The sequence below is a fragment of the Lontra canadensis genome, unplaced genomic scaffold (assembly GCF_010015895.1).
Source record: "Lontra canadensis isolate GAN:19392208 unplaced genomic scaffold, GSC_riverotter_1.0 scaffold30, whole genome shotgun sequence".
Lineage (NCBI taxonomy): Eukaryota > Metazoa > Chordata > Mammalia > Carnivora > Mustelidae > Lontra > Lontra canadensis.
The window spans coordinates 13536412-13554117 of record NW_022631024.1 but is presented as its reverse complement, the minus strand read 5'-3'; the positions used below and the strand labels follow the sequence as shown (position 1 = coordinate 13554117).

General features: G+C 48.5%; 1 protein-coding gene across 2 annotated transcripts in view; it reads right to left on the bottom strand.

Moving 5' to 3' along the window:
• Positions 1-17706, bottom strand: part of STXBP1 (syntaxin binding protein 1) — a 70775-nt gene that overhangs the window by 10537 nt on the left and 42532 nt on the right. For both annotated transcript variants that reach the window (XM_032865917.1, XM_032865918.1), the window contains exons 6-17: positions 17392-17495; positions 15546-15694; positions 13691-13775; positions 12759-12889; positions 11392-11499; positions 9735-9795; positions 8156-8221; positions 7348-7428; positions 5314-5452; positions 4525-4634; positions 3155-3256; positions 1294-1379 (exon numbers count right to left, since the gene is read on the bottom strand). In XM_032865917.1, the coding sequence (XP_032721808.1) occupies positions 1294-1379; positions 3155-3256; positions 4525-4634; positions 5314-5452; positions 7348-7428; positions 8156-8221; positions 9735-9795; positions 11392-11499; positions 12759-12889; positions 13691-13775; positions 15546-15694; positions 17392-17495 (1222 nt within the window). The remainder of the gene's footprint in view (positions 1-1293; positions 1380-3154; positions 3257-4524; positions 4635-5313; positions 5453-7347; positions 7429-8155; positions 8222-9734; positions 9796-11391; positions 11500-12758; positions 12890-13690; positions 13776-15545; positions 15695-17391; positions 17496-17706) is intronic.

Here is a 17706-nt window from a genome sequence, read left to right as displayed (position 1 = left end):
CGAGAAAATGGAGCGTGGGAGAACCCAGGGAAAGAAGCATGGATTGCGATCTCCTCCCATCTCCAAGCTGAAATATCTGAGCATCACCAGGTGCGTGACAGAAACCCAGTAAACCCAAGGCATCCACACTTCCATCATCTCCGTGTCCATCAAGAATTATTCGGAGAAATGCAGCTCTGTGCAGACCACGTGTTCATCCCCTTCTTAATTAATTCTAGAAGTAAGTCATCACAAGTGAAAGCAGAATACACTAAGCACCTACTTTGCGCCAGGCTCTGTTTTAGCAACACAAATCCTCACCCTCACGAGGCTGACATTCGAGCTGGGGGAGACTGGCCGTGAACAAGAGAAATGCAAACACTTTATGACGTGCTGGTTTAAACTATGGAGTGGACAGAAAAGGAAAAGGGGAGACGAGGTACTGGGGGGAGGCTAGCACTTTTTTCCTTTACTTTCTGTAACACCTTTACTGAGAGATAATTCACGTCCTACAATTCCCTCATTCAGCACGTGCCCTTCGGTGGTCTTCAGTATAGTCACAGAACCGTGGACCATCACCAGTCAATTTCAGACTATCTTCATCACCCCGGAAAGAAAGTCCATACCCATTAGCAGTCACTCCCCACTCCCCCACCCCAGTGCCTGCCCCCCATCCCCAGCAATCACTCATCTACTTTCTGTCTCTACAGGCTTGCCCACTCTGGACATTTCAATGTGTGGACTTCTGTGACTGGCTTCTTACACTTCATATAGTGTTTCCAGGCTTCACCTATGTTGTGGCACACGTCAGTGCTTCATTCCTTTCTTTGGCTGGATAATATTCCATCGTATGGACACAGCCTGTTTTGTTTACCCATTTATCTGTTGCTGGAAATTCGGGTCATTTCCACTTTTGAGCTGTTATGAATAGCGCAGCTAGGGACACTGGTGTAGTGTAATGTCTAAAAGGATCGTTAGGGAAGGTGGAGGAGATAAGGGGCAAGCCACGTAGATATGCTGGGGACAGATCATTTCAGGCAGAGGGGAAAGCAAGTGCGAAGGTCCTGAGGCAGAAGTGAGCCTGCATGCAGAGAAGGAAGCTAGCGTGGCAGAAGTGGAGAGAACGGAGGGAGGAGGAAGGAATGAGTCAGAGTGGAGTGGGAGCCGGACGGTGAAGGGCCTGTACTCCAGCTGTGTTGAGAAGCCGGGAGCGTTCTTGTGGATGCCGCTGCCTCCGAACAGGACTGCCGTGGCTGACGATGTACCAGAGATGGTCCCACTTCTCCCCCTCGCTGCCTCAGGGTTCTCACTCACCTGACTGCGGTGGTACTAAAGGAGGCAGAGGAGCGCGTAGAGATATAAGGGTAGTGCTTGGTATCAAGTTTGTCTTCAATAGTGTCCTGGAAAGAAAAGAGACAGATATTTGGATTTTGCCATTTGTTTGAGAAGGGCCAACAGAACCAAGGCAAGATGATTCAAAGAACAAGTCACTTAGCACAGTGACACGGCCAAGTTTGCAACGACCAGAGCTCCCCCGCCCTGCTGCCCGCTGCAGATGCCTCACGCTGTGCTCCGCAGGGCCAGATGCTCTACAACAGGCTGGTGCACTGAGATCAGTCTGCAGGTCTGCTTCTTTAAGAGAAGTTTAAAAAATAAAAACTGCAATGGGGAGCCTGGTTGGCTCAGTTGGAAGAGCAGACGACTCTTGACCTTGGGGTCCTGAATCTAAGGCCCATGCTGGGTGCAGAGATTATTTTAAAAAATCACCTTAAGCAAAACCAGACCACATTAATTTTCCTTGCTTCTCTTCTGTTTTTTTCTTTTTCTTTTATATTCTATGTGAGGTACGAATGCTGCATTCTGTCCAAAAAAATCCTGACACTTGCCTTCAGTCTTGTAGAAACTAGGCACAGGCAGAATCTCACAGGCAAGACCAAACCTTACACCTTCAGTTTTCCAAGGGTTTAATTATGTGGTGGGTGGATTCCAGCTATGCACCTCCGGCTGCCTAGAAATCTCCACTTCTCTTAACAGCTACCATGTGAAGCCTACACATGTCTTCAGGGGGCTGGGGAGAGGGGCAGGAAAAGGGAGCAGAGAACAAAGGAGCAAATGAGACAGAGGGGTGGGCTTTAATGACATTGCAAAGAAATGTAATTGGTTTCTAGATGTTCATGTTCACCCATCCTTTTGGATTGTGGGTTTTAAAAATAGGAAGTTGACTCAGTACATATATTTAAAATATACTTATTTTAACATATAAGTCAGCAGGAACATGGACTGTTTGAATTGACAAAGGAATTCTGGGAAAGTCCCTTCATTGTCAGGACCCCAGTCTTGTCCACCTACAGAGAGCAGGAGCTGGACAGCGTAGCTCCAAGACCCACACCAGAGATCTATGGGGCAGGATTCTAAGCAGGATTTCTCTGAGCTACAAGCAGAGAGCAGAAGGACAATTCACATTCACAAATATGAAACATGTACTATATGCAAGGCACAGAACCAAAGGACACGAGGTGAGGGCAGAGGCCAAGGTATAAAAAGCTGACGCCAAACACTGAATTGATATGTATACGTAAAGGGTATCCCTGACACACACTACAGGAGGCCGGGGCAGCCTCTGTGGTGCTGGGCGGTCAGACGGGCAGTGTATGGGAACAGTCAGACCGGACGGGGACTTTGAAGGAAGGCAGGGCTCAGAAGTGGAGAGGGAGAGCACCACAGGCAAGGGACGAATGTGAACAGAAGAGCAGAGGCAGAAACATGCCTGTGGGGTCCCTGACTGACAGGGAGTCTTAGGGAGGGACTGGCTCAGGTCGCATCCCTAAGGCCACTCCACACCCGCACCCTTGGAGGGGCACCTGCTACCCATCTGACGTGTACATGCTGGGATGTGTTTGGTTCTTTGGACACAGCACCATCGAGGGGTCTCTACTATGGGGCTATGTCATAGGGGTCATGGGGGTCTGCATCTGGTAGCCTCTTCCTAAACCCTCAGGACAAGGCTGTGGGGCCTAAAAGAGCCCTAAGACCGGATACAAATCCTCCTGGACAGATAAGCCCAGGCTATCCCCGCCGCCCCACAGCAGGTGAAGCTGCAGGCCTCTAGGCCTGGATGTGAAGAGCCCTGGCCCTGGCTATCGCCCCCACAGCCACACAGCCCTCCCTTGCTGACCTCCATGATGTCTTTAATGATTGGGGTCCACCGCGAGAGCTGGTAGGTCTGCTCACTGATGCGCTCCTTCCGCTCTGGCTTGCTCCTGCGGCGCAGTGTGGACTGAGGGCAAACACATGTGAGATTAGATGGAGTCATGGATCATTTGGGCCCCTGAGACTTTGCTGGCCCTTGGAAATTGCCCCTGAGGACTCCTTCAGAGAGTCAGCACTGGCAGAGTACAAAGTGGGAGGGGTTTTCCTGGGAAAGTTCAGCATGTGCCCCTTAGGCTTTTGCCTAAGAACTTGGAGCAAACTTGGCTCTTTAAAGCCATTAAAAATGGCACATGCGGATCAAACATATAAGTGGCATTCAAATAAATCCCAGTAGTGGGGCCCCGGGAGGCTCAGTCAGTCAAGCGTCTGACTCTTGGTTTCAGCTCAGGTCATGATCGCAGGGTCATGGGATTGAGCCCCGCATCAGGCTCTGTGCTCATCGGGGAGTCTGCTTGAGATTCCCTTTCCGTCTGACCCTCCCCCAATTGGCAAATACACTCTCTCTCTCCCTGCCTCCCGTCTCTGTAAAATAAATAAAATCTTGAAAAAAAAAATCCTGATTGTTATAAACATAGTTTGCTTTTAATTATAGGAGAAAATACCGCTCTGGATAGGACTTGGTATTTGATTTTGCTTCAATAGTCCAGGTACACAAGTAAACCATCTCCACTCCTATTTGGGTGCCTCTTGTGAACAAAGGTATAAAAACACCGAACTATGTCCAGTTCTAGGTCTCTGGTCTGGGCTCTGGGACAAAGTTTTTGACTCTAAGATTCCAAAAGAAGTACATTTGCAACTCCAGCTTTAGGGCACTGCTGTGTGACTGACTCCCCATAGGAAGGAGCTATACACTGAGGTTCCCAGCAGAGAGCTCTGAAGAGGGCTCAGGCCTCCTCCTCCTCCAGTTCTGGAGTCCCCTGTGCTGTGTGGCTGGGCTTCCCAGACACACTGCCCTGGTCTGGTTCTGAATCATCACCAGTGAAGGACTAAGTGGCAAACCTGTTTGACGCTAAGCATTGTGTTCTTGCCCTCGCAGAAGATGCTGGACCTGGGTGTGCAAAGGTCGAGCCAGACTGACCTCAAGACCCAGAGGATGAAGCTGGCGGGACTGGGGCTGGTTTCAGACACAGCTCAGCTTTAATGGCTCTGTGCAAATCTTGGTTCTGGGAGTTACACTTCTATTTTAGTACATCTCTATGCCTTTATTCCCTCCAATTTTATGCTTTCTCTCTCTCAGTGTTGAGTGTATCACAAGTCACCTTAAGTAAAGAATAGATAAGACACGCCAGCTTCCCTTCTGCCTCTCCCTCCTCATAGGCAAGGCTGGCCCCTTACATCAGTGACGATGGGCACCCCCAGGTGAGCCATGTTGGTGATGATCTCGCTGTCCTCTGGGGGGATCTGGGCGTGCTGGATCAGTTTATTCAGGTTCTCCTCAGTGATGCCTGTGAGAACAAAACCCCTGGTCACTGCACCTGGCCACTGTCATCACACAGTCAGAAGCAGAGCCAATCGCCTAGGTGGGACTGTGCCCATTCTTCTCCTCAGAGTTACCAGAAATGAATCTTCACCACATCAACTTTACTATAAGATGAGGACAAAATCAACATTTCGATTCCATTCTAGCCACTCTGTCCCAGGCTATGACCAATAGCAACTGCCCCATTATGGTCTATATTTCCATCTGTCTCCTGGTTCCCAGCCACCCCTGCCCACCCCACCCACATTTAAGTCAAGAGTCCTAGTGTCCATCTCTTGCACAGCAGACACTTCTGGGCAACTATGATGTGGGTAAAAATCAGTTATTTAAAGGCAGAGATTACCAATGTGATGCAAGCATCTGGCAGACGTGCCCTCACAAACTAGCTTTGCGTTCGGTGGCCTCTCGCTGCTCCCACCCATCCCTTCCACGGATGCCACAGCTTTATTCCCTCTGGAATTCATTGCCTCCAGTTGCAACTCATTTGCTTACATCTCCCCAAGGGTAAAGAGCCCCCAGGATCTCCGTATTAAATCCCCTCTCCATGTCTCCTAAACTACTTTTCTACTTTGTCTTCTCTCTTCCACCTGCCTCGTTTGCCCAAGGAAGGGCCTCTCCCCTCTTCTCTAACCCACCGTTCCTACCATTCTTCAAAAAGATGTAGAGAAGGATGATGCGGATTTTGTCGTAAGTGCTGACATTTGCATCCAGCAGAATGGGGACAATGGCTCTCATGGGGTCCTTGATCTTCTCCCCTTCAGCATCTGTGCCCATGGCCAGGTCCTGCAGAAAACACACGACGTTGGCCCCATTCATGGTGACAGTCTGGATGGATGGGAACTATTAGACAGTTGGTGGTCCGTAAGTGGGATCTGTCCCTTGGCTGGGGAAGGTCCCATGCAGGGGCTTCTGCTGTCACGACGCCCCATCCTCAGCACTGGCGTCATCAGCATTGTTTCCTATGGCGTCAGTGAGAAGTGTTGACAGCCCCAGGGTTCACTTTGCAAAAACAGAAACCACCGTGATTTTTTCCGCCATCTTTGAAGGCAGGCAGCTCCCTCCGGGTGAGTGGCAGCGTGCCTGCGCCGACTCCTCAGGTCAAGCCTCAATCCTCGTGGGGCCTCTAGATGTACAAAGCCCTGCTGAGGGATCAGGGCTAAAAGAGATGCACTTCGCACACTGGACAAGCTTTGGCATTTTAAGGGGCCGCTGCCGGGCTAGACTCTTCCCATGCTCCCCGTTGGCGCTGCAAGATACGCTTTTTGAGTTTTAGCTACTCTAGGTTTTTGACCTGTTTTTAATCTTCCAACCACTTTTAGGGCGAGAAAGAAAACAAGGACTCCTGAACCACAAATCCAACCAGGCAGATGAAGAAGGAGAGAGGGGCTGGCAAAAGGAGGACAAGAGAGAGCACAGTGATGCCCCGCTTCAGGACTCGGGCAACAGTCAGATCCGCTGTGGAGGGGCCAGAGAGGGCGGCACACCGGCCTCAGCAAACCAAGAGACTGGCGGCTGCCACTCCCCCTGGAGCCCGGACAGGGCTGGCCTTCAAGAAGGTTCCCGCCTCTAAGACCCCACGAGTCCATAACCGTCTCGGTCTCGAGTTCATGGTCTGTCCAGGTTGAGCAAGGTGAGCGCCCCCAGGTCCCTTCACCTCTCAGAGCTACCACCAGCCTCAAAGACGTTCGTTCAGCGGGACCCGAGTCCAATACTCTCTAAAGGGCCATTTCAATGTAACAAGTTCAACAAATACTATGGAGCACTTCCGAAAAAAAGTACTTTGCCAAGGATTCACCCTGACCACATTTTTACTGATGTAGGGATACCCTATTTCCGGACAATCCAGTTCTTTTGGAGAGGACACCCTGTGCTTGCCAAGATTGCCCTTGAAACTGATGGACTCTCGCAGGGCCACCTCCCCTTGGAAGAACGTCTGTGAATCAGGACAGGTCCGACAAACCCAAGCTGGCCTGTCACATCACGCCAGAATTTGTAAATCTCAGCTTCACACTGAGAACCCGAGCCGTTCTTTCCCACTGAGGCTTCACGCTCGCTTAATGCCCTCCTTTGCCGTAGCAGCTGACCCTAGCTGAGGAACGTTCTCATACTTGGAAAACGGAAGGCCAAGTTTAGTGACTCCACACAACACTCCTGGAAAATGTGGCAACATCGTTAGTTCCCTTTGCAGATGAGGAAAATAAAGCAGAAATAGGCACATCAAACAAATCAGTGACAGAGATAGAACTCACATCCCAAACTGCTGATTTTCAGTCCTAATTGTGATCAGGGAGGCTGTGGGTGAGTTTCTGACATGCTACTGCACTAGCTTTCCACAGCATCTAGGTCTCCAAAGCTGGTGTGGCCACGGCAGGAGAAAAATACACTCAGAATATAAAACTCAGCCGGCCTTGTCAGTATAGGGCTCAGAGATCCATATATCTCTCTAGACATTCCGGGGAGCCAGTAGAAAGCCAGACATGCAAAATCCAAATGACACAGCGTTCCAGACCAATCTAGTCCCTACCATTGAGAGCGGAAGTGCACTGATTGGCTCCAGAGCTGAGACAACGTGATCTAGTAGACTTCTATATCCTATGATTGTGCAGGATGTTCAAGGTCAGACGTTACAGTTCAGCTGGGTCAATGGGCATGGCAGAAAGAGAAGGAAAGGTTCCTACCTGCTCTACGCGGCAGAGTTTATCCACGGTGCCTTGGTAATGCTTCATGCAGTCCTCAGCCAGGTGCAGGTGAGTCGAGTACTGGGGAAGCAGAGAATGTGTGACCAAGAAATCACTCACTGACTTGTGCAATATTTACTGAGCTCCTACTACGTATACACACTAGGCAGTGTAACAGGGAGATGCCAGCCTCAGAAAGGGGATAAAACGTGCATTCCAGCAAGAAAGCAAACACCATGACAGAAAATTCTGTGTGTCGAGAGACGGGGACAAACTACATTCTCAAGGAGGCAAGCGGAGGGAGGACTCCTTTATGGGGGTGGGGTGGTACGATGGTTCTACAACGTGTCCACGAATTCTTGGATAGCCCTCCTTCTAGGAGGTGGAGCTTAATTCCTCCCTCCTTGGGCATCAGTGGGATTCAGTGACTTGCTTCTAACAGAGAGTGTGGAGGACATGACGTAGGACACTTCAGGTCAGGATGGAAAAGGCTCTGTGACTTCCTCCTGGCTCTCTCCCTCAGGTCACTCACGCTGGGGGAGGCCAGCTGCCATGTCAAGAGCACACTCAAGCAGCCCAGGGTAGGGGCCTGTGATGTGAGGAATTGAAGGATAAAGAGAGACAAAGATGAAGAGGAGGAAAGAAAGTCATAGCAAATAAGCTATCCAGCCTTTCAGCTTTTCCTAATAAAACTGGAAGTTGAATAAAAACCTGTGGATTTCAATGTATCAGTCAGTGGGGCTCTGAGAGGTCTTACTGCAACTGTTGATATCTCAAGATTCAAATCCATTATGTGGGATCGTCGTACCTTGCTGAGCTCTTTCTGGTACTGGGGCATCTTCTTCAACATCTGGGACAGGTCCCGCATGGTGGTCTACAAGGGGAAGGAAAATATATAATCTCAGTCCGATGGCCTTGACCTAAGAGGCTGTGCAAGGGTGGTGGGCACAGGGCAGGACAGCAGCCAGCACCAGACTTCCCAAATGCATGCTCAGAAATTCTCAAAATGAATCTGTTAAACCTGAGATCACTGAGGGTTTGGATTTCCAGGCCTCTGATTCAAAAAGTTATTGATCCAAATAACCATGAGTATCTTATAGGTGGGGAACTGAACTCCAAAGTGTAGCAATTATGTTTTATTTATTGGACTAGAAAGTTACTGAGAGCATAGTTTTTGCCAGGAAAGAGCAGCTTATCTTCTCTGAGCTGCTTTTCCGCATACTCAGCTCAAGCAGTCTTGAAATTGAGTTCCTATTTCATCCCAGCAGAAAGGCTACAGTTGTGTAGACAGGTAGGAAGAAGGAAGAAGGTGAAAAAGGGCTGAGATGTGCATCTTGACAGGTGAAAGGGGTCTGTTTACTTGCTAAACTGAGTGACCCACCTAATTCCACTCTTATCCAACAAAAATTTACTGAATTACCACTATATGCCAGGTTAGGTGCTGGAGATACAAGAACAAAACAAACAAAAAAGAGAAATTCTTGCCTTTGCAGAGCTACCGTCTAGCAGAGGAGCCATTCCGACTTCAGGAAATCATGAATGTGGGTGTATAGGTGCATAGAGGCCCCTCACTGGTCTAGGGAGGAGTGGGGAAGGTTTTCCTGAGAAAATGATGCCTGAGCCTAAGGACCAGGACTTCACAAGGCAAGGCCCAGGCAAGGAACTCAGGCATGACTGGAGCAAGGTGGTGGGTGCAAGAGGGTGGGGGGCAGACCTGATGGCCCAGTGCTGTAAGGTGTGTCCATGAGTGAGACTTGATTCTACTGGGAACAGAGTCACCAAATTGTGTTAAGCAAGGGAGTGACACAATCAGAGCTGTATTTGCCTTGACCACGATGGCTAAGCCACCTCTGACGAACAGTCAGGGTAAGGAGAGGACTGGGAAAGTTATGGGTTCTAATTCTACCATAAGCTAAAAAAAGGTTTCATGGTTCTCTGGCTTAAACAGAATTATGATCTAAAATAGTGAAGATTAATCTGCAGAATAACAAAATGATCTCTACAAACATCAAAAGATGGAGGCTCTGATCTCAACCTTGAAGGCAAAAATAAGACAAAGTGATATTAGATAAAGAGGGGATGATGCGGGGCGCCTGGGTGGCTCAGTGGGTTAAGCCTCTGCCTTCGGCTCGGGTCATGATCTCAGGGTCCTGGGATCGAGCCCCACATCGGGTTCTCTGCTCAGCAGGGAGCCTGCTTCCTCCTCTTTCTCTGCCTGCTTCTCTGCCTACTTGTGATCTCCATCTGTCAAATAAATAAATAAAATCTTAAAAAAAAAAAAAAAGAGGGGATGATGACCCCCTAACTCCCTAGTCTTGTGCCAAGGAGGCGCCCTACCAGCCAGCTCCCAAAAATAAGACAGGGATTAGCCTAAATGACGTGTTTACCTTCTCTCCAGTGTTCATTCTCTTGCTGGAAGAAAAATCTTTCAGGGAACGGGTGACTTCCCTAGAAGACAAAAGGAGGCAGCTAAGTTTCGCAGCAATACCTTGGGCCTCCACGTGGATGCTACAGAAGCCATGTGAGTCTTCCTTTAGGAACATGTGGCAACTTTCCCTGCCAGTAAGGTATGCCCTTAAAGTGATTTTTTTAAAGAAAGATTTTATTCATTTATTTGACAGAGAGAGAGCAGGAGAGCATAGGGAGGGGGAGTGGCAGAGGGAGAGGGAGAAGCAGACTCCCCACTGAGCAGGGAGACTGATGCGGGGCTCCATCCCAGGACCCTGGGATCATGACCCGAGCCAAAGGCAGATGGTTAACAGACTGAGCCACCCAGGTGCCCCTTAAAGTGATCTTTGAAGAAGAGAGAGAGGGATACAACACTTTCCTAACTAACATTCTAAACCAGGGTCTTGGGGGTGTGTGTGTGCGCGCGCGTGTGTGCATGGGATTATCTGAGAGAAGAAATGATTAGTACATCTACTTCTGTTTATTTTACTCTATTCTTAAATTCATATGTTTCTATATACTGTAAAACATGTATTTTACTACAAATAATTATATACTTAATTCATAAATAAACTTGCATATTAGAAATAGGAAGCAACCTTTTCCTAAGATTGAGTGATCCAAAAAGTTGGGGACCACTTTTCTGAACAACTGAACTATCCAGGTTGTGCTCTTTTCCCATTCTTCCTTGTGAATTTACTGAGGATATCACCAACTCAATGTCATAAAATGTCTTTCTGCAAAAGCAGAATTGTTATCTGGTGTTAAAAACATTCAGGTGTTAGGGGCACCTGAGTGACTCAGTAGGTGGATCATGGTCTTGGGGTCCTAGGCTCAAACCCCACACTGGTCTGGTGGAACTCCCTTCTCAGCGGGGAGTCTGTTTCTCCCTCTACTTCTGCCCCTCCACTCCTGCTTGAGCAATCTCTCTCTCAAATAAATAAACAAAATCTAAAAAAAAAAAAAAAAAAAAAATTCAAGAGTTTGAAACATTTTCAGAGCAAGGTACAGGTTCCATATATACACATCAGCTCTTGCTTGGAAATTTTAGGGATGACAATAGTGGAAGAAGATTACCCATCAGCTATATAAAAGAAAATCAAATTGATGCAGTGGGATCTGGATCTTCCAATGGAAGAAACTGGCTTCCTTGCTTGCTTGCTTGCTTAATTTTTAAGTAAGCTCCATGTCCAACGTGGGGCTTGAACTCACGAACCTTAGGTCAAGAGTCGCATGTTTTACTGACTGAGCCAGCCCGGCACCCCAGGCACTGGCTTTAAACATTTAGTGTTTACAAAGTATTTCCTGAGAGCCATGGATGTTTCCTAAAAATACGGAGAGCAACCTGAATGCAGAGTGGGTTTTCTCACTTGGTGAAGCTTGTGTGGCTCGGGCTGGGATTAGAAGGGATTCATCAGCACAGTCGGCTCGCTGTGAAGTCATCCACTGAGCAGCTCTGCGCAAGTTGCCCAGGGTGTGCACATCAGCAACTGCCATCCGGAGAAAGGTTTCGCCCTGTACTCTGGGGTGAGCCCTGGAGCTGGGGTGGTGGGCTGGCTGGGGTCCCTGGGGAGGGGTGGAGGCAAGGGCTCTTACTGGGACACTTCTGCGATGTGCTTGTGGCGCAATGCTATCCAGAGGTCATCATCCTCGTCCAAGAGCACTTCCTTCACCCGTGCCTCGCCAATGCCGCTCGTCTCGTACCTAGGGAGGAGATATTCCCCCATGAAATTCATCCAACCCCCTCTGATTTATAACAGACAAGAGCTTACAGTCCTCAGCAGACAGATGTTCTCATGGATGTTTCCTTCGACCATCTGATGGGTCATTGTCCATGGCAGGTGTGTGGGCTCAGCACCTGACACAGCCGCAGTTTCTCAGGCAGGGAGAGACCCAGAGTCAATGCACTTGAAGCTCTGTTTTAAAATCTGCAGGGTTGGGGCACCTGGGTGGCTAAGTGGGTTGAGACTCTGCCTTCGGCTTAGGTCATGATCTCAGGGTCCTGGGATCGAGCCCTGAATCGGGCTCTCTGCTCAGTGGGGAGCCTGCTTCCCCCTCACTCTCTGCCTACTTGTGATCTCTCTCTCTCTCTCTCTCTCTCTCTCGCTGTCAAATAAATAAATAAATAAATAAATAGAAATAAAATAAAATAAAATATGCAGGGTCAGCTGGTATGGGCTCAAGTTAGGATACAGGTGGGTTCAGAGGTACTTATAAGGAATAAACAAAGATTATGCTTGCTCCTTCCTGGGAAGGACTGACACCATCCTCAAATGTGTGCTACCTAAATTTCCAGTTTTAAAATCAGGTGCCTGCAACAGGTCCTCAGCATATTTTTACATGTGAAATCACTAACGTCTAAGGGGAAAGCAAGAATTAGGGTACCAATAGGGAGGAAAACTGATATACAGTCATATTTTTAGAACCTTCATTTTGAAACCATTATCTTTATGATTCATATTCTAAAACAAATGACATGAAGACAATACAGTCTGTTTCCAAAAAAAGAAAAATTAGTTTTTAGAAACTGAGTTTAGGGTGATTGTTACCAAGAAAAGTGTTGTTTACAATGAAGAAAACAGCTCCTCTGCAAATAAAATTCAGTAACAAACTTCTGCTGATATATTTTATCACCATATTTCATGACAAGAAGCTTGAACTCTGAATAAGATAATGTGCACGCACAGACAACACGCACCCAACATATGAACCCTCAAGCAGGCTCTGAGCTGAGGTGACATGAGCCGCAAACTAAAGATCTAAAGTTCTTGTTCTCCCCCAAAGGGGCACGAGCTCCTGGCTGTTAATGCCAGGTAGATTTGGGAAACTCACAGAAAAGCTTGCAGGCTTATTAGCAAGACTATTTCAATGCTCCCGCTTTCCGGAGGATGAAAGACATCCTTTCTCTTAGGTTAGAGGTGCATTTGGTTTGTCTGCAAAGCCGTCCTGGTCTGTACACTTACTTGTATACATCATTTTCAATGGGCAGCAGGTCATAACTCATAGCCTGAAAAGTCAGTTCGTGAAGCACGGGGGAGCTGGGATCGAAGCCGCGGTCCAGGATCAGGAGCTGGGAGCGTGCCTTGTCTGGGCCCTGGAAGGACAGACACAGGGAAAGCTTCCGCAAGCCACCCATACAACTCCAGCCTCTCCCACCGGCACAGCTGACCTCCTGTCAAAGCAGCCCCAGGAAGTGACCTCGGAGATAAAACCTACTAAAAAAGCACTGACTAGTCCATTTGCTGCTTGACAGAAACACCAGTAAACACCATGCAAAAATCCAATGTGTCTATTTCCTAACAGGGGTCCTTTAAAGTTGATCCAAAACTGTGGCCGGGGGCCGAGGTAAGCTTATGAAAGACAGTACCACCTGGATTTGCTTATAAGTAGGGTGACCCACCATCCAGTCTGTCTGGGTGACCCAGGGGGTTCCTAGGACCTGGGACTTCCAGTTTTAAGTTTATGATAGTGATAGAACAGTCAGGTTCTGCCTGCAGTGGGGGTTACGTGAGTCTCTACATGTGATGAAATCGCACAGAACCGTCCACACATGCGAGCACAAGTACAAACTAGACGGATGTGATTAAGGGCTGAGATGATGCCAACATCAATTTTCTGGCTTTAATACAGCACTATTGAGGGGGTTCCCAGGACGCAGGACTTCCAGTGCTAACACCGGGAAGGTCTCAACAGAAACAGGCTGGGCACCTTGGCTACACTGAGCCGAATCTGTATCCCCCCCCGACCCAAGGGGTCAAGCATGTCACCAGAGGCCAATGTGCGGGAACAGAGGCACCCATGCGCATGCTGTGAGCCACAGTGCTGTCCCCAGTACTGCCACACAGACACTGTGGTCCCTTGGCAAGACAGCCATCGGGATCAAATCCAGACTTACCTCTCCCATCGTTGGGTCATCGGCTTTGTAGGCATCGAGCTTGTCCTGGATTAGCTGAGCCAGCAAAGCATTGTCCTTGTATTCCCTGACAAAGGAGGAGTGACACAGGGTGAACTGGCCAGGCACCTGCCCACCCAACGGCACCGACTGCCCTTGGGGTGGGAGGCAGGAAATACTGTTCTACTCTGAGGATATATTCATGTATTATATACATAATTTAAAATGACAAATAAAATACTTTGCTCAGTGCCTGGAACATTTTCTAGTTCTTTAAAAAAAAAAAAATCCAGATGGGTATAGAGGCGGTCTCTCTCACCGGCCTCAGGAACAACCGCGCTTCAGCAGCGGCTCCTGGCCGTCTGTCCACCCTTCTCCCATGATCAGCCTGAGTCTCACCCACCCGGTTCTCACCTCCCTCAATTCAAATCCCCTTGGGGCTTTTTTGTGCTGTTGGCAGGTGATATTTCTGCTGGCAGAGCCAGAAAGATGTAAGTGAGAGCCGGGGGACCTTTCCCCATGGCCGGCCTGACAGCACCTCCCGGGGCTCGTCCCGATGGTAAGGCGTGTGCGGCTGCTGCCTGTCTCCTGGCCGGCTCAGTGCTCAAGCAGCTCCGTTCCCAGTCCCACTCCCCCCATGAATGAACTCCAAGCTCCCCTGGCCCCATCAGGACATATAGCCTAGGCCCCCATTTCTTAATTTCCACCGGGCTTTGGTCAGCCAGTACCAACAATAGAGGGAGGGGCTTTTCCACGTCTACAACACTCCAGCAGACCCGGAGTCAGTAAGGACAGGCAGCCACCTCCATCTTCAGCAACGCCAGCTCGGGCCCTTTACTACCCCTGCAGTGGCCGCCCGTCTGGGTCTCCCTGCTGTCCTCATCCCCATAGTACTGTGCTCACTCTCCCGTGCAAATCCCCCCAGACGTCCCCACTGAAAACCACTGAATGACACAACCCCAAGCATGGCCTCCAGGGCCTCATGGAATGGCTTCAGAGTTGCCCCACAGCCCCACACAGACACTGTGCCAAAATGGCCAGAACGCCAATCCTCCTCAAATCTGCCCTTTGCTTTCCCAGCTCCAGACTTCCATTCATCCCAATGGCAAGAGCCAACTGTCCACACAAAGTGCCCTGTGGCTCCTTAATGGTCTACTGAAATCCGAAACTACCTTCAAGACCTTGCTTAAATGTCACCTCTACTCTGAAGCCCTTCCTGACCCTCTCAGCCCAAAAGGCCCTCTCCTGACTCTGGATGCCCAGGTCCTTGGCTTGTCCTGTCCTCGGACTCTGGTCTCACAGACCCTGTGGTTCAGGTGTGCACCACTTACACACACGTGTTGGTATGCCTGTTACCTATGCTCCACACAGATCAAGGGCTTCTAAGCGCCAGGGCTGTGCCTTCAAGGTAAGCACTCCCCCTAGCACTTGGTACACAGCAGTCGAGTAATAAGTGAATGATTTTATAAAATCTGCGGAATATGTCCTTTGGGGAATTATCCTTGTGTTTTATCTTACTCCAGAATACCTTTTACAAAGACGGTATTTGTTTTGAAAGGTTAGAAAGAGCTACAAAACCACAGGAAGCCTAGGTTGTGGTTACATAGGGGTTCACAGTTAGCTATTCAGCCCCTGAATATATATCTTTCATGCCGTTTTCTGGATGCATTATTACATTTCACATTAAAATTTAGAGAATATCAAAAATATTGGAAGATTGATTATAAGCACAAGATATTCAAATCTTAACCCTCTTAACCCCAGAGGCAACTGCCAGAGTAATCTCCAGACAGAAGGAAGCTCCTTGGCTGGTGGGCACAGGGGAGGACATGGAGGGTGGCCCGGCGCGCCGCCTTACCCCCGATACCGCACAGCCGGGTACTCCTTCAGGGTGGCACACAGAGTTGCAATCTGCTCTGCCAGGCGCTCCAGTATGGGATTCTTCATCTGAGCTTTGTGGGGACTGTAGAAGCTCTGGAAAGAGTCCGCAGAATCCAAGGAATACACCTTGGAAGAGAAGGAAGAGAAACAAGAAATAAAATTATCTATATCTATCGTGTTTGCATCCAGAATGGTGAACTGTTGGGAGTTTCCTCCAACCTTGGTGGTGAGTCTACCGATATGTGCTGGGTGTCTTTTGCAGGCCAGGCATTGTGCTAAACACTTGGGAACTATCAGTGACCAAAACATGACTGTCCTCGAGGAGTTGCAGTCTTCCAAGAGAATAACATAACCATAAACAATAGGCATAATGAAAAGTAAACTATATTATGTGAGAAACTGGTGTAAGTGTATGAGAACATAACAGAGCAGGGAAAGAATGCTGGAGGGCAGCAGGGAGGGAGGAGAGCAGGCCTCCTTGAGAAGGTGATGTACGAGCAAGGGCTTGAAGGAGGTGAGGAGTTTCTCACCAGCAGGAGACTTCCACGTGGAGGCAATAGCTAGCGCCAAGGCCCTGCGGCAGGCCTGTGCTCAGAGTGTCTGATGAACAATGAGGAGGCCAGAAGAAGAACAGGAGAGGAGGTTAGTGTGAGAACCTCTGGGTCATTATAGGTTTAGTTTTTATAAGTAAGGAACAGGCTGGAAATCATCTGTGACTGGGGGCAAATAAAGGAGATTTTTATGGATTTAATACTTTCCTATCCTCAGGAATACTTTGTTAGTATTTTTCTTCTTATTCTAGAATAAAATTTCCTCTTAAATTACCTAGTCTATCAACCACCAGTATTTTCTCAGAATCTCACTTATGTAAACTACCCTGATCATCTAGAAAACCTGTGGTTAAAAAGTTTATTACTTTTTAAAAATACATGAAATGTCATCTGATTGAATACGCTAAAGTCGTGTTTTGTTTAATCCCGGTAGGCTCACACAGAGAAAAAAATCCTGCCTTCAAGCTGGAAACAGGTTTGACATTAAGTGCTAAGGGAAAGACTCTGTAGATTCTCACACTGTAGGTTCTACATCCCTTCTTACCCAAGAACGGGTCACTCCCTGATGTCTGGAAGCTGATCTATAAAGATGCCATGAGCCACAATCAGCTTTTACAAAATGCCTAAGAGTTCTGTTAGTTTTGTTTCTTGTTTGCTGGGAGAAGACACGTTCACCAATGTTACAAAACGAAGGTAGAAATTTTGTATGCTCTCCACAATCAGCTACACCTTTACTGGCTTAACAACTTAGTTTTTTCCCAAGGGGAGAGGTTTGTCGCCGCTCTGGCATCTTAAGTGTTAACGGCCGCCGTGGAAGGCTACCATCTGCTCCTCCCGCAGAGCGTCAGGGAGGCGATGTCAGGGAGGCGATCTCGGCACACACCAGGCTCCTGTGTGGCAGATGGGTGCCTTCTGATCCCTGCCCCTGCTCTCCTTCCTGCTCTTTTGGGATTGGCTACCTTTGGTGACTCAAGGAGTCAGCCAGTAGGAGTGAACACTGTGAACAGGGATGAAATGGACACAACGAAAGGATTTAAAAAAAAAAAAAAAAGTCAGAATTAACCAGAGGACAGAAAGATGACGGCCTTGGGCAGAGCTATAAGGGACTCTGTTTCGGTTCCATCCACATCCACTTACAACACAGGTCATTCGGCAATTCAGAATACGATGTCTTCCTCCCCCACTCTGCTCACGGCATCGGCCAGGATGTGCCAGACCTCCTGAGCGAGCAGCGAGGACTCAGACTTTCTAGCACTCCACACTCAGCCTCACCTGGGACTCGTAGGGCAGAAATGCAATGTTGATTTCCGTCAGAGTTTTGATGACTTTGGCAGCTCGAGATTTCACCAGCTCATTAAACAAGGTGTCTGGACAAGCTGCAAGAAGGACAAAATACCACAGATTTACCTGTCCGCCTGCGGGTCCATTTCGACAGTTGCACACATCTGGGGGATTTTCTATTTTAATAGTATTTTAAGAAGGCAACTAGAAAGTTCGTCCCATCCTAGAATATCTCCTATCTCTAGATACAAAAGGAATGTAGAACCACCTAAAAGGCCCTCAACATCTAAGAGAGAAGCGAATGGC